We start from the raw sequence: 15,727 nt of genomic DNA on the forward strand, positions 1-15,727 counted from the left end.
TCTGTGGCTTGGTCATTCCAGCTCTGGAACTTTGGACTGTTAGAACGGCAGCATAGTACTGTTCATTAAAAGTGAGAAAATGTGTAGTTTTTCATTTGATCGAGTATTTCATATGAAAGCATTGCTTTTAATAGCGCCATTCCTACTGACGTCATTGTAATGACCTACGTTCATTTCAGTTAGGAAAACCAATAAAACAGTCTTTCTGAGGATGTAAAAGGGCTGGTGGAGAGCGAGCATCTGCCATTATAATGAAAACTCCCCAACCTGATTGTGACTGATGGTGGGAATGCGGGCCTAACATTACAATGAAAATTCCCTAACCCGGTCATCATATGAGAAAAGACTTTTGGTGACTTCCCCATCACATTTCTAGGGTAACGTTAAGACCTATGGAGTTCAATACAATCTTGCTAACAACGTGTACACTACTTAACCTAAAATTCTGTATACAATGTAAAATTCCGTAGCGAAGCATGGGTACATCAGCTAGTTTTATATATAAATGATGAGTAAAGAACTGGAATCAAAAATAAGGCTATTTGAGGATGGTGTTATACTGTACAGAGTAATAAATGAGTCGCAGGATTGTGAGAGACTGTAGGGGGACTTAAAAAATGTTGTGAGATGGACAGCAGACAATGGTATGAATGTAAATGGGATGAGAAGTCAAGCTGTAAGTTTCAGCAAGAGGAAAAGTCCTCTCGGTTTTAATTATCATGTTGACAGAGTTTGAGTACCTCATGGGGAACACTGTTAGTACCTAAGTGTTGATATAAGAAATGATCTTCATTGGGGTTATCATATTAATGAGTTTGTTAAGAAAGGTTACAGATCTCTTCACATGGTTTTGGGAGTATTTAGGGGTTGTAGTAAGGATGTGAAAGAGAGGGCGTATAAGTTTCTGGTAAGCCTGCAGTTAAAATATGGTTCCAGTGTATAGGACCCTCACCAGGACTATTCGATACAAGAACTGGAAAAAATTCAAAGGAATCTGGATGATTTCTGACAAAATAGTAGTGTTAAGAAAATGTTGGAAACTTTAGGTTGGGAAGACTTGGGAGTAAGGAGACAAGATGCTCGACTATGTGGTATGTTTTGAGCTGTTGGTGGAGAGTTGGCGGGGAAGGACATAAGTAGCCGAATAAACTTGAGCTGAGCTTTTAAATGTAGGAAATATCACATAAGATAAACTTGGAATTCAAGAGAACAAATTGGGGCCAATATTCATTTATATGATGAAGAGCAAAGGACTGGAATAAACTATGAAGGGAAATGTTTGATAAATTTATTTGAAAATGTTTAATAAAAAGCTGGGTAAACAACTGATAGGGAATCTGCCACCTGAGCGAAAGCCCTCAACGCAGATCATTGATGATTTATCGATTAAATGGTTCACGAGTTATTTCAGGTGGACATCTTAGCTGAATAACCCTGTATAATTTGTTAATAACTGTAGCTAGGATGTACACCTACCTGGATACCTCGCAACTGTTGTAGACAGGGTAGCTCCTTGTGATGCAGACCGGACTTAATTGCCAGATCATCCCAAAAATATTTCTGCTGACATATTTTACTTCTTTTGAACAAACAACATAGTGGACTGTGCTATGTGGCATATCTTCAAAATAATTCTACATCCACGACTTACATTGTGTTTCGGACATTGTGTCTTAAAGTTGTTGCATACAATTAGGCACAATTACACATTCCACCATCATATACCAAAGCACTTAATTATGACGTGAATACTCTAATATTGTAAAGAATTATTTCCTTCATCACCATAATGTCGGTAAATGCAAGCACTGGTGAAACAGATGTTGAATGTGGGGGACTGATGAATTATGAGCAATTACAATGCATACCACAGTAGCCATCAGTTTCTGTACTTAGCCTACTGATTCGAGTACTTACCACTGCATACAGTGCCAGAATGTGTATCCTTTATAATTATGTTATACTGTGTCAATACTAGACCTCGGTAGAAATGAACGGCCTATTCGCTTGTTGACACTTATTTACAGAATGGAGAAGGCTCGTAGTTGGCTACTCGCATACTCGACACAAACAACATACAACTCCGTCCACCTGTAGGCCTACGGTATGCTGCTCGCTGCACAATGTGGAAACAATGCTCTCGAGATCTCTTGACACTTCTCACGAGAAACAGGTGCTTGTGCTAGTTTCGAGAAGTCTTGAGAAATCTCGAGACTCCATCTCAGACTGCCCATCACTAGTTGTCGGAGACTGTCTATTTGGAGCAAGAGGTACTCTACCCAATTACACCAGAAACATCCATAAACAACTAAATGTTAAATTCTATGTAATTGAAAGAATCTCAATATTAATTCTCAGAGACACACTGTAGACAGTACATTTTCATGTCTATCTTAAGCAAAATTAAGATTTTTGAATATGTTCTTGTTCTTCAGAATGTAACATAATATTTTAGTTGTTTTATGTACAGTAGAACCCCGCTTAATGGAAATGCTCTGGCAAAATTATATTTTAATATTTTGTTTTTACCCTCTCGTTCTTAGCCATTGATATTAGTAATTCTCTTGCTGTATGTGCTGAGAGCTACTAGGCAAACCCTATTTTTATATTATGACTTATACCAGAATGCACATGTAGCATAAAACAAAACAGTTTCTTACCCTCTAGTTCTTTCCATGACATTTTTTCTTGAACAAGCAATTATTATCATCATCATCATCATCATCATCATCATCATATTAGTCGTCATGAAGATTATGTTTTTTTTGTTTTGTTTTTTTTTTTTGCTAGGGGCTTTACGTCTGAAGATTATGTAGACTGTGGTCAACTATACTGCAGCTTCTGTTAGGAAACCAGGGTAGTCCAGTGACCATTCTCCATTCATATTTTTCTTTCACCCAAGGTCGTTCCACTGGCCTTGCAGTTCTATACTCTAGTCCCAACACTTTTCTTATCCCACTGCAACATGAACTACCTGGTCATAACGGTACTGTATCTTATCTTATTCTTATCCTACCAATGCTGTCCCAGGCATATGGACTGGGTTCTTTTGAAATATAGTAGCAAGGTACAGTATACAGTAATCAGTTGTGTTTAAAGTACAGTGGAAAGTGCGTGCTTATTGAATTGTGTCAACTAAATGAGAACTCGTTGTTATAAGCACTGAAAAAAAAAAAATCTAAGCAGTGAGAGAGGTGGAAAATGGTGCGATATAGCAAAATGTTGCAGTGGATTATGGAGTTGGTATGTCAACAGTGGTGGATTGGGTAAAAACAAAATCTAAATTAATTGAGCATTCCTCTAAGATACCAAACAGCAAAACTATGAAAGAGGGTGGGTATGAAAAGGTAAACAAAGTGGTATTTCTTTGGTTTTCACAACAATGTGAAAAAGTAATACCGTTATCCAGTCCTATAACTCAAGAGAATGCTAAATTATTGGCTACAAAGTTAAGGGATAATTGAAAGGACTTCAAGGCTAGTTCAGGATGGCTAGATAGATTTAAAAATAGATATGGCATATGTCCGTTACATCTAAATGGTGAGAAGCTTTTCACGACCCACTGGCTGTTGGTGTTTTTAAAACAGAATTTGAAGAGATCAGCGAAGGATTGACAAAAGATCAGGTATATAATGCTGACGAAACAAGGTTAAATTTTTAAATGTTGCCAAAAACATTCTTAGCATCAATAAAAGAAAAATCTGCACCAGGTCACAAAGAGAATAAGGAGAGGATTACGGTTTTAGCATGTGCTAATGCTTCAGGCCCTCATAGGCTGCCCCACTAATGTGCAGAGGAAAATCGAAAAACCCTAGAGCTCTTAAAAATATTGCTGCCACTGCCTTACCAATTTATTATAGAGCTCAAAAAAGTGCCTGGATGTCGTCGCAATTTCGAAGAATGGTTCTTTCAAAAGTTTGTACCAGCGTTGAATATTTTTTGAAGTCTAATGGATTGCCCAGAAAAGCAATTTTGTTGATTGACAATGCCCCAAGTTGGAAAGTGGTGATATTTTTGTTCGGTTTCTGCCCCCTAATGTGACAAGCTTAGTTCAACCCATGGACCAGGATGTTCTGGAAGCATTCAAATGCCATTTTCATCCGTTTCTGTTATGATTTATTCTGAGTGATTGTGAATTATCCGGTAAAAATCTTACAGATTCGTTGAAGTCCATGAACATGAAACATGTGAATTTACTGGTCTGCCCAATCCTGGAAAAAATTATATCAGTGACTCTTTGTAATTCCTGGAACAAACTGTATGAAGGGATTTTTTCAGAAGATGAGGAAAATGACAACAACCTGCAAGAGATGGTGAAAAAAATTCCAGGATGTGAGAATGTTAATCAGTGTGAGGCAAACGAGTGGTTACAATCAGATGATGCTGAACTTGATCCAACAGACCAAGAAACAGTGGATTCTGTGTTACTGCCAAGGGTTGAAGCAGATGACTCTGACCTTGACAATAGCAGTTCTGAGAATCAAGTTACAGCAGATGATGGATTTAATGCATTGGAGGCAAGATTGATTTCGAATTTTTATTAAAATACAGTACGGTACCACATGCTTTAATTACAGTACTGTATAAAATTACTGTATACAGTATTCAGTTCAATAGTAACAAAAGAAATTCTTTCATTATTTCAGATTACTTTGTGCTTTGTTGAACACAGCAATGAATCTACACCAGCTGATGTATTGTTGATTAAACGGTGGCGCGACATTGCCTGCATAACAGCACTGCACCAAGAAAATCACTGATTTTATACAATGAGTGACATTCAAACATTCTAATGTTAATATACAGTATGCATCTTTGCTTAACATAGTTTATGCATTTTTATTTTGACATTTAACTTCCGAAAATATTTACCATGTGTCATCCGAAAAACGCGTCAACCGAAGTGGCTCCGCCCCCTTTATTTCGGATAAATGGAGTTCTACTGTACTTTTGTAAAGGGTGCCCATAATTAGGTATAATACACTAATATAGTATTCCAGATCCTTGTGGTCATGATTTCAGTATATCTTTCTCTCTACCATAATTACTTGTTTTCATAATTGAATGAATACTAATATTCCTTTTATTACCTTGTCATTTATGTGGTTAAGTGTACCAGAGGGCCACAAGCCTGAACTTTACCTTTTTTAAGTACATAAAATAAAAATAAAATAAATGAACTGAAATACAATTAAAGTTTCTGCAAGCTTAAAGTTACAACATCGAATATGTAGTTATACTGTAGGTGAGGAAGAAAAAGAAAGACAAATCTTTCAACAAGAACTGATATATTAATATATTTCATTTTATAGATACATACTCTCTGCTAAACCACTTTATAAAAAATTAAAAAATCATCAATTACATCATTTTCGAAACACAAGTCAAACTAGCAAACATATACACAATGTACAAGAACAACCAAAAGGCATACAAATGCAGTTAAAATAAATAGACAGGAGATTAAAAAAATTAAAACAAATTTTGTATGTATTGTAAGATTAGTTCCATATAACATTCAACCTTTCATACCAATACTTCTTTCACACAATACAGTATATACAATAAATATTGTACTTAGATCAAAAAAACTTTGCACAGTCCAATGCATGATACTGCACCTGTACACTCCAGTGAAACCCACCAGTAAGAAGAAAATGCATGACAGTGGGATTCCATGTAACTAGCAATATCTTTCTAATAAGATTAATTTCCAACTGGTGAAAATGTACATATTTACACCAATACAAGCTTGACATTGTCAAAATTACACCAAACAAGAAGTCGGCAAAAGAACAATGTCATTTGCAGTCTATTTCAGTGTATTCTTTCTAATAGACTGACATTAAGAGTTAGCAAAAGCAGTAACTAGATAACTAAACTAGAACAGCGTCAGTGTATAAAGAGCTGGTTTAAGGTTCTGGAGGCCTAGTTATTGCAGCTGGCACAATCATAAGCTGGGAGTAAATAAAAATGGCATATTGCAAGTTCTGGTTAAGTGCGGTCAATTTTACACGTGCTCTACGTCCAGCCATTAGGTGAAAGCTTTCCTATATACAACTCCCATTTGGTTCTAATATTACAGGGCTTTGTTTAAGAAAAGCAAGTTTGTAAGAAGGGTATAGAGACAAACTGGACAGAAGTACAGTATTTACAACCTACTGTTGATAGAAAAATTTGCAGTTCTCATGAGAAAATATACAAGTAACTACATTGTGAACCTAACAGCATAAATTTGTATTATATTACATGATATCTGCTAATATATGGTTTAGCAGTTTTCTACTCTGCTGTTTACTTTATACTGGCTGACAGAATTCTGAACTGGCAGTCAGTCCTAAGCAGTAGGATCTGTCAGTACCTTCAACAACCAAAAAATCATTGAAATGTGCCTTTCTTCATTAAACAGCAATACTCTTTGTAACAATAATAGACAGTCATAAGAAGTCAAGCAGTGCTGAAGTAAAGGAACACACCGGATGTGCATCACGTCAAATGCAGCAGTAGACTAGATATACAGTATTGATAAATCCAGGTCCTGCAAATGTTTTAATATTCAAGACTTAACGCATCTTTGAACTGATCTGCGTGATGAGTTCGTCGACTCTTTGAGATACGCCTCGGAATTTGGCAGGTTCGGGTCCGATCATCTGGATGAGCTGCGGTACGTCCTGTGGCGAGATCTGACAAAACCGAGCCAGGGCCTTCATGCAGCGGAACAAGTGTTCTTCTGGAGGGCTGCCATTGAAGAACTGCAGCAGAGCCATTGTAAGCTCTACCGCAACGTCATCAAATACCTGTTCAACAAGAAAAACCATAAGAATTCACCCAACATTACCAGAGCACTGAGCGAGTAGTTACCCATAACTCTTGATCACTTCACATGCAACCCATGAAGGTTAGCCTCAATAACCATAAGTGGCAAACCAAGCATGCAGCTATATTAAAGTGATGTTTTATGAAAAACAAAAAATAGATGAGATTTTTATGGCCACAATCAATTAATGTTCTTATGCAGTTTTAGACTGTTATGCTATAAAACTCAGATTAAATACCTAGAGAAAAAGATAATTTATTGTGGAACCATCAGCTTCTTGAGTTTACAGTTTGCCAGTGACAAGCACTGCAAAAGCAAATATAAGCATTTTCAAAGCCAATTTCAATACCATTAAGCACACGGCTAGGTTTCACCTGAAAAGTGGATTGCAAAGTACCTTGTAACTACAGGGCAATAAACAAATGTTTACTCTAGGAATCAAATAAGTGAAGGATGGGAATTATGTTACAATGGATTAGTGTCCCCTTTTCTGCAAATTTTGTACAAACTTCTATGCAACTGCTTTTGATTACTGTTACACTACTCCTTAAGTCATTTTTAATTTAAATATTTTGTTTTTTGTTTTATTGTACTTCTTCCTTATTAATGTGATGGGTTATTGGTGTCCTTAAAACTAAAATTACTACACAGAGAAGTAGAATGTGTTACTATCCACTCAATTTATTGAAGTACTATTTTAGAGTTATTTACAAGTTTCTTTTTTAACACACATCATACACATGGCTGTCCGGTGCATCAATCTCCCAGTCACCAATACTGTCTCATAGCACACTCTCATTCCAGAACATTTTGCTACATAACCAACAAGTGTCGTTGAACTCTGCGTAATTGTCCGACAGACTCTCTCCTTATTATGAACTCATGACAGTCTGGTAACTGCTTGTGTTCCATTGCCAGTGACTGATTGAAGACTGGTTCGCTCGAGACTGACAGACTGTTTGCTGGCTCCATTCTTTATAAAGACTCACAGGAGTTCGTAGTTTCCATTGCCAGATCACTTTGCTCCATTGTTAATCAGATTGAACCCCTCACTCCCCCACTGAAATAATGGCCTTCATTGTCACACTGTTCCCTTATAATCATGAAGTTTCTTGCAATATTTTGGTTTTCATGTAATTGTATTTTGTTGTTATTAGGTAATTTATGTTTCATTTTGATTTTGCTGTTATGCTACTGTGAGCAGGCAATGCCAACCAGGATACATCCCAACTATCGTTGTCTGCTGTAACTCGATCCGAGTATATATAACTTCTTCCTGCATGCATTGACCAGTTCAACTCAGTTTATGGATGTGTTTGCAATGACTAAATAGACCAATCCTGGCATAAAACATACGACCACACAAATCACATTGAATGGATGCAGCAGGACGGGGTTGTAATTAACGGAGTTTTCTTGCTTGTTGCTTGGCCTCTTGATGTCTGCAGCATTCTCTTTCAAACAAGCTGACAGCGGTGGACGTAGTGTTCCACCACAGTGAGTGGTGCACAGTACATTCTTCCCATGTCTGTATATTTATACCGGTTGTCTTCATGATGCGTTTCAGCTGGTCTTTAAAACGCTTAAGAGGGGCTCCATGAGGTCTACTGCCTGAGCAAAGTTCACGATAGAGAATTTGGCGGAGAAGCCTGGTATCACCCATGCGGTGAACATAGCGTAACCATCTTAGATGATGAGCGATGATTGCTGTCTCAATGCTATTTAGCTGCGCTTTGTCGAGAACTGCCATGTTGTCTGTAAATAAAGGGTACAGATCTCTGCACATGGTTATGAGGGTGTTTAGGGGTTGTAGTAAGGATGTAAAGGAGAGTGCATGTAAGTCTCTGGTAAGACCCCAACTAGAGTATGGTTCCAGTGTATGGGACCCTCACCAGGATTACCTGATTCAAGAACTGGAAAAAATCCAAAGAAAAGCAGCTCGATTTGTTCTGGGTGATTTCCGACAAAAGAGCAGCGTTACAAAAATGTTGCAATGTTTGGGTTGGGAAGAATTGAGAGAAAGAAGAAGAGCTGTTCGACTAAGTGGTATGTTAATGTCCAATAACGGACCATTATACTGGTATTATAAGTGGTATGTTCCGAGCTGTCAGCGGAGAGATGGCGTGGAATGACATTAGTAGACGAGTAAGTTTGAATGGCATTTATAAGATCACAATATGAAGATAAAGTTGGAATTCAAGAGGACAAACTGAGGCAAATATTCATTTATAGGAAGGGGAGTTAGGGATTGGAATAACTTACCAAGGGAGATGTTCAATAAATTTCCAATTTCTTTGAAAACATTTAGGAAAAGGCTAGGAAAGCAACAGATAGGGAATCTGCCACCTGGGCGACTGCCCTAAATGCAGATCAGTATTGATTGATTGATTGATTGATTGATTGATTGGTTGGTCATGTTGTCCTCCCACTTAATATTCACGAGTTTGGTATGCAGTTTTAGGTCGTTATTCAAGAAGACTATTTGCATTAACCGTCCGAATGCTGCATGAGCAGCCCCAATTCTTTTATCAATGTCTTGTTCGCAGGTACACCGTTTAGATAAGATGCTTCCAAGATATGAAAAGTGATCAACCTGTTCCAATGTTGTGCCTAAGATGGAGATACCGAACTCAGGAAGAGTTAATCCTGGGGCAGGTTTGTGCAAGTACCTTCATTTTTTTTCACATTAATGGCAAAACCAAAGCAATCACATGCAGCTGTAAAGCAGTTGACTGACTATTATAATTCTGCAGGTGTTAGAGCAGGAGATGCGGTGTCATCGGCATACTGCAATTCTGTCACCAGGGTAACCAGAGTACGTCTTTGTGAGCAAAGTCTTGGCAGACTGAAAAGGCCTCCATCAAAACGAAATTTAATCTCCATGCCTAAGTTGTTTGCAGATGATTCATGCAGCATGGCAGCCATGTACAGTACAAAGAGTGTGGGAGCAAGCACACAGCCTTGTTTCAATCCACGAGTGATTGGGAATGAATCTGATACCGAGTTACCATGAAGAACCTGTCCAGACATGCCATCATGAAGACCTTGAACCAATTCCACATAACGTGCAGGACATCCAAAATGACTCAATATTTTCCACATAGCAGATCTTTGTACAGAATCAAAGGCTTTTTCCAGATCATAGAAAACTAAATACAGATGCTGCTGTTGTCCTCTGCTTTTTTCCTGGAGTTGTCTAGCACAGAAGATCATATCGTTGTGCCTCTGGAGGGTTGGAAACCACAGTGAGACTCAGGCAAAATCCTCTCCGAGATAACTTGGAGCCGGTTTAATAGAATTCTTGCGTGAATTTTACCTGTAATTGACAAAAGCGATATACCATGGTAGTTCCCACATACACTACGATCATGTTTCTTGAAGATAGTGATGATGGTAGTAGCATTCAAGTCTTCAGGTACTTTGAGTCTCCCAAATCAAGAAGATGAGTGTGAAAAGTCTAGTCTTCAAGGGTATACCTCCATTTTGTATCAGTTCCAGAGGGATGTTATCAGGACCAGGAGCATTTCTTGGTATTAGTTGATTGAGTGCTTTGGTGAAGTCTCTGTATGTGGGTGGAATTGCCATCCATGGTTACGAAGAAAGTCCTCAGTGACATTGGAGACATGATTTAGAAGCGCAGAGAAATGTTCCTTCCAACACTAAACTTTCTTCATTATCAGTTAAAATGATTGAGTTGTCAATGGTCTTCAGTGACCCCGATGAAGATCGAATTGGACTATTTATCACCTTTATGTCAGCATAGAAGTTTTGCAGATAGTTTTTGCAGTTCAGCTTTTTGTTGCCACCAGTTATTCTTGATTTCCCTAATTTGTGCCCGACATTTTCCTTTAAGTTCCAAGAAATGTGATTTCTTCAAATTGGAAGACAGATCTCAAAGATAGCATAGATGGGGTTCCTGTTTGGCATTAAATTTCTTCATTATTTTCATCAAACCAGTCTTTTTTCCTCACAAAACCAATTGTTTCCTCAGCTGACTCAGTGATGATCTTCTGATTTGTACTATCACTGCTGACTGGATGACTAGCCAGTTTGTTTGAGATGGCATTTCTGTAATCTGTAGCAATGGATTCAATTTCAAGTTTAGAAGTATCAAATTTCTTTCTGGGCAGGTTGTGGATGGATCTTTTTGGTTTTCAACAGATTGAGATTCTCAACGGGCAAGAAAGGAGCTTATGATCTGTCCAACAGTCATCGAAGTTTCTTGCAGTCCTTGTAACAAGCACATCTTTTTTATCACACTGCCTGGTGATGATGTAGTCAAGGATGTGCCAGTGCTTTGAGCGAGGATGCATCCAAGTGGTCTTGTAGCGATAAGACAGGCAGAACTGAGTAATGCACTTGTTAACAATAACAACTTTATTGCCCACGTTGGATCATTCGAGTCTTTCCATGTTCATTTCCACTTTGAAGGTTGTACTGTTTGGTTCTTGCGATCTGTCCAGTACTTTTTCATTTGTTCCAATAGTAATTTTTTCAATTAATCTGAAATCAATGTCATTTCTTCTGAAAATTTGCAAGTCTTAAGAAGGGTGTTAATTTTATTTTTGTTCTCTGCATCTGCTATCATGGGTCCAACTGCAATGAGATCTTGCCGAATTTCATGGATCCATTGTCCCCCTGTCTTCTTTCCAAGATTTCTCATCACTAGTTGTCGTAAAATCCTGTTTCCTAGCAGTCACAAGGTGTGAAAGAAATAAGAGATGACAATAACTCCCACTTTCATCTCATATCTTGCTGGTGTTCAGATGCTTCTGAGTTCAAAGACAGAATCTTGTTAAGTATTATTCTTTGCTCTGGGAATCTTGAATGAGATTGGCTCAAATTCTTGAGGACATTAGAGTAGCTTTTCAGTTTGAAAAGCATTGATAGTGGTGGGATTTATAACATTTGCAGTTATCAACTCCAATAAGGGGCTGATTACCTTAATATTAATGCCTTTTAAACTGAATGATCAATCAACCAGTTTACTAACAAAGGTTTAACACAACTTTTTTTGTAAATCATCATCATCATCATCATCATCATCAAGCTCCTGCTGGGTTGGGATGTTTATGACACCATCTCCCTCCAACCACCACTGTTCCTCCTTAACTGTGTTACAATACAGGTTTCTTCTAATTATACTAGGTCTATTCTTGAACATTTTCACCACTTTGGTCTGGGTATTCCTCTTGTCTTACCTCCTCCTATCTGAGTCTACACCAACTGCTTAGGTATCCTTCCCTCTTCCAACCTCTTATGTCCAAACTATAAGTTTATCCCTCTCCATTCTGTCATAAAGTTTTCCCACTCCTATTTCATTCCTAATGTCCTCATTTCTTACTCTGTCATTTCTTGTCTTCCCTATCATAAAAATTTCATTTCACTGGCCTGGATTATATTCTGCTGTCTTTCTTGTTATCCAGGTCTCCACTCCACATGTCAGTTTTAGGCAGTAGTACATCTTATACATTACCTCTACTTCCTTCCTCCACACCAAGCTTTTCACACTCTGGTAGAACGCATTCCCCTGTTGAATCCTTTTACTGATTTCCATGTCCAGCCCTGCATCCTACATCAGTTTGCCTCCCAAGAATTTGAAGCTCTCATAATAATGGTTATGGACAAAATTGTGAAGGAGACAAAGGTAAAATATGGGGACAAGGAGCTGAAGGTAATGCTGTTCACAGATGATATTGTGGCTTGGGGAGCAAACAGAGAGGAGTAGCAGGGCAAGTCAAGATGCTGAGAGAGATTATGGAATGAAAATCCATGCGGAAAAGAGTAAGACAATGGTGTTGACTGGAGAAGAAAGGGAAAGGAATTATACAAACAAAGGGACTAAACCTTGAAACTGTGGAGAGGTTGAGCATTAGATAGAGCATGTTAAGTAATAGATGGCCCATTGTCAATGTTGTTGGTGGGGATGGCAATATACTGATAACAGTCATAGTTTGGAAATGGTTTTGGAATATTTTCATAAGATTTGGATATTCCTCAGTGAGCTGAATTAGTTGGATTTTCCTGACACTAATTTTAGCCAAGAATTCTTGTTTACAAAAGCACAGACACATTATTTTATGTTAAAATATCTGTCCATCTGTAGGATTAAATGCCAGAAAAATACAACAATCAGACATTTTCAAAAACAGTATGACTGATTTTACCAGTATGGATTTAATACTTTTGTAGTTATGTGAACATACATCATTAAAAGTTTAAGGTTCTCTGGGCGAGCAGAATACTAATTGCTCCTGTGTGTGGTGGGTAGAATTCAGCTGCAGACAAACCAGGAATTAGAGTTTCATGGAAACTGTGAGTGCATTACCAGTCTGAGTTAAACAGCTGCTGATGCTACACGAGATGTGCATAGAGAATTGGGTCATCCTGACGGGAAATTAAAAAAAAAAAAAAAAATCCTGATGATCAATCTACAAGTCATATTGCAGTTCATAAATGAACAAATGTCAGGAAAACAGGGAGTGTTTGAAATAAGAAACAAAGACAGTGCCACACAGTGCTCACAGAAGAAACTCTATAAAATTTCCATAGGAAATCTCTTTGGTGTCTTTCTCAGCAATCTATAATTTCCTATGGCTCAGTACGAATGACCAGGAAGTTGAAGTTAAAATTTAGAAGTCCTTGCATTACATGGTTGAGTAAACATCATCTTAAATGATTTTTAAAATATAATATTATTAGCCAGTGACTCTGGTACTGAAGTTGTAGTTTGTTAAATTGCTGACTTTTATTGCCATCTAACCTCCATTCTGCTCATGGGAAACTATCCATTCAACCAGTATTAATTTCATATTTTACAATAATATGTAACTGATAAATGTTTGGAATGATAAAAAGACAAGAGACTATTGTAGTTGCAGTCTGCTGGCTCTCTATCCAAAGCTACACATTCATTTTCTTACCCAGTAGTGCTGAGTTACAAATAAGATACATTTTACTGAGCTACTACCTTAGTTCAATTATCAATTGTTAAAGACATATCATTCTATGCAAATAAGTAACATGCTCAAGGACAAGCTGGATCATCCATGCACATACAAACTGTTATATTTCAATCTCGTTCTCTAACACAAACATGTAATTTTACTGCAGTTATAAAGCTATATTTAATTTGAATTTCCATTAACTATAATTAATGACTGGAGGTAGAATAAGGACATATTTCACAAGACATCTACTACTAATTTTTCTGTAATCCAACAAGGTTCATAAAAATTAAGTTGCATTATGCAAGACGCTTAGGATTTGATAGCGAACAGAACCAGGTATTCTAAGAATCTTGTAATTAATTGAGTCTAATTGGAAAGAAATCGGTAGAGTCTGTGTGTTAGGTACCATCCTGGCAGTCACTTGAAGTTTTAACTTTGAAAATAATTCCCCTTCCCCTGCCACCACCCACATGCATACACATAAAATAAAATTTTGTCTTCTCATTACAATTAAAGAAACACACAAATTCATCACCAATTTGGATATAACCGGTCTTATATTATTTGAACTCAAATCTACTTTAGTTCAAATCTAAATCAACCAGTATGATTGAATAAGTAATGGAAAGGAACAACCAAGTGCCAAATCAAGTCATTTATTGATGGAGTAGTAGCCCATTCGGGCTTTGCTCGGGTGTCAATATTAACACAAGTAGGCAGTTTTTTAAAAATATACATCTTCTTGTAAATACAAATTCAAACAAAAAACTGTACCGAAGGTACACCACCTCTGTACATTCAAACTAAGCGCCTTTCAAAAGGCCATCTGTGATACGAACTGTGCAACTTCTAGTAGAAAAAGTTTGAACGTTAATCGTCAGATGTCTCTACTGCAGGCATGGCTCCATAATACGATCTGCAGAACTGCAGAACCACTAGAATGAAAGATATAATATACAGCGATTAGCGATTCCAACCTTCATACTGAGTGTTGATATCGAGCCAGAGATCGATACTCACACAGATACTGGTGATCTGGCAACCCTGTTTAGATCTCGAACAACAGAACATCAGGAGAGCATGCTTAACTACAGCTTTCTTCCAATAGGTGGCTAAGAGTTGCCCATAAGGTTATGTATGAACTGCACGCCTTGCAGAACGGTTGGCCTATTTGCATGTGTGTCACTCAGACCATAGAGTTTAATCCACTAGAGGTAGGACCAGCGCCACCATCTGTGAGAATCGCTGCAGCGAGTGAGCATGTTGAAATCTCAGCTATTTCGCAAAAACCTCCCTCTACTGTACACATCAGTGTGAATAGAGAACTTTCAAAACTCTTAATCTGTTTACCCTCCAGGGTTGGTTTTCCCCTTGGACTCAGCGAGGGATCCCACCTCTACCGCCTCAAGGGCAGTGTCCTGGAGCTTCAGACTCTGGGTCGGGGGATACTACTGGGGAGAATGACCGGTACCTCGCCCAGGTGGCCTCACCTGCTATGCTGAACAGGGGCCTTGGTGAGAGGATGGGAAGATTGGAAGGGATAGACAAGGAAAAGGGAAGGAAGCGGCCGTGGCCTTAGGTCAGGTACCATCCCGGCATTTACCTGGAAGAGAAGTGGGAAACTACGGAAAACCACTTCGAGGATGGCTGAGGTGTGAATCGAACCCGCCTCTACTCATTTGACCTCCCGAGGCTGAGTGGACCCCGTTCCAGCCCTCGTACCAAATTTTGTGGCAGAGCCGGGAATCGAATCGAAAATTCTTACATGTCAACATTCTCAGATACTACACTATAGTTGTGTTGCTTCAGTTCAGTAGAAAGAAAGCCCAAATAGCACAGATACAGGAGAAATGTGTGATAAAAGATGATGACTGTTCATGTTAAGTCTTCAAACAAAGTACTTTATGATTGGGGGTATATATATTTCTCTATCTTTTGTGTAAATGGCCAGGACTTAAGG

At 38.1% G+C, this 15,727-nt stretch overlaps 1 protein-coding gene across 3 annotated transcripts in view; it reads right to left on the reverse strand.

Moving 5' to 3' along the window:
* Positions 1-5,271: 5,271 nt before the first annotated feature.
* LOC136876445 (uncharacterized) overlaps positions 5,272-15,727 on the reverse strand; it is a 222,995-nt gene continuing 212,539 nt past the window's right edge. For all 3 annotated transcript variants that reach the window (XM_067150421.2, XM_067150423.2, XM_067150422.2), the window contains one exon: positions 5,272-6,797. In XM_067150421.2, coding sequence (XP_067006522.2) covers positions 6,564-6,797 — 234 coding nt within the window. In that variant the 3' untranslated portion in view covers positions 5,272-6,563. The remainder of the gene's footprint in view (positions 6,798-15,727) is intronic.

This window comes from Anabrus simplex, chromosome 6 (assembly GCF_040414725.1).
Source record: "Anabrus simplex isolate iqAnaSimp1 chromosome 6, ASM4041472v1, whole genome shotgun sequence".
Taxonomy (NCBI): Eukaryota; Metazoa; Arthropoda; class Insecta; order Orthoptera; family Tettigoniidae; genus Anabrus; species Anabrus simplex.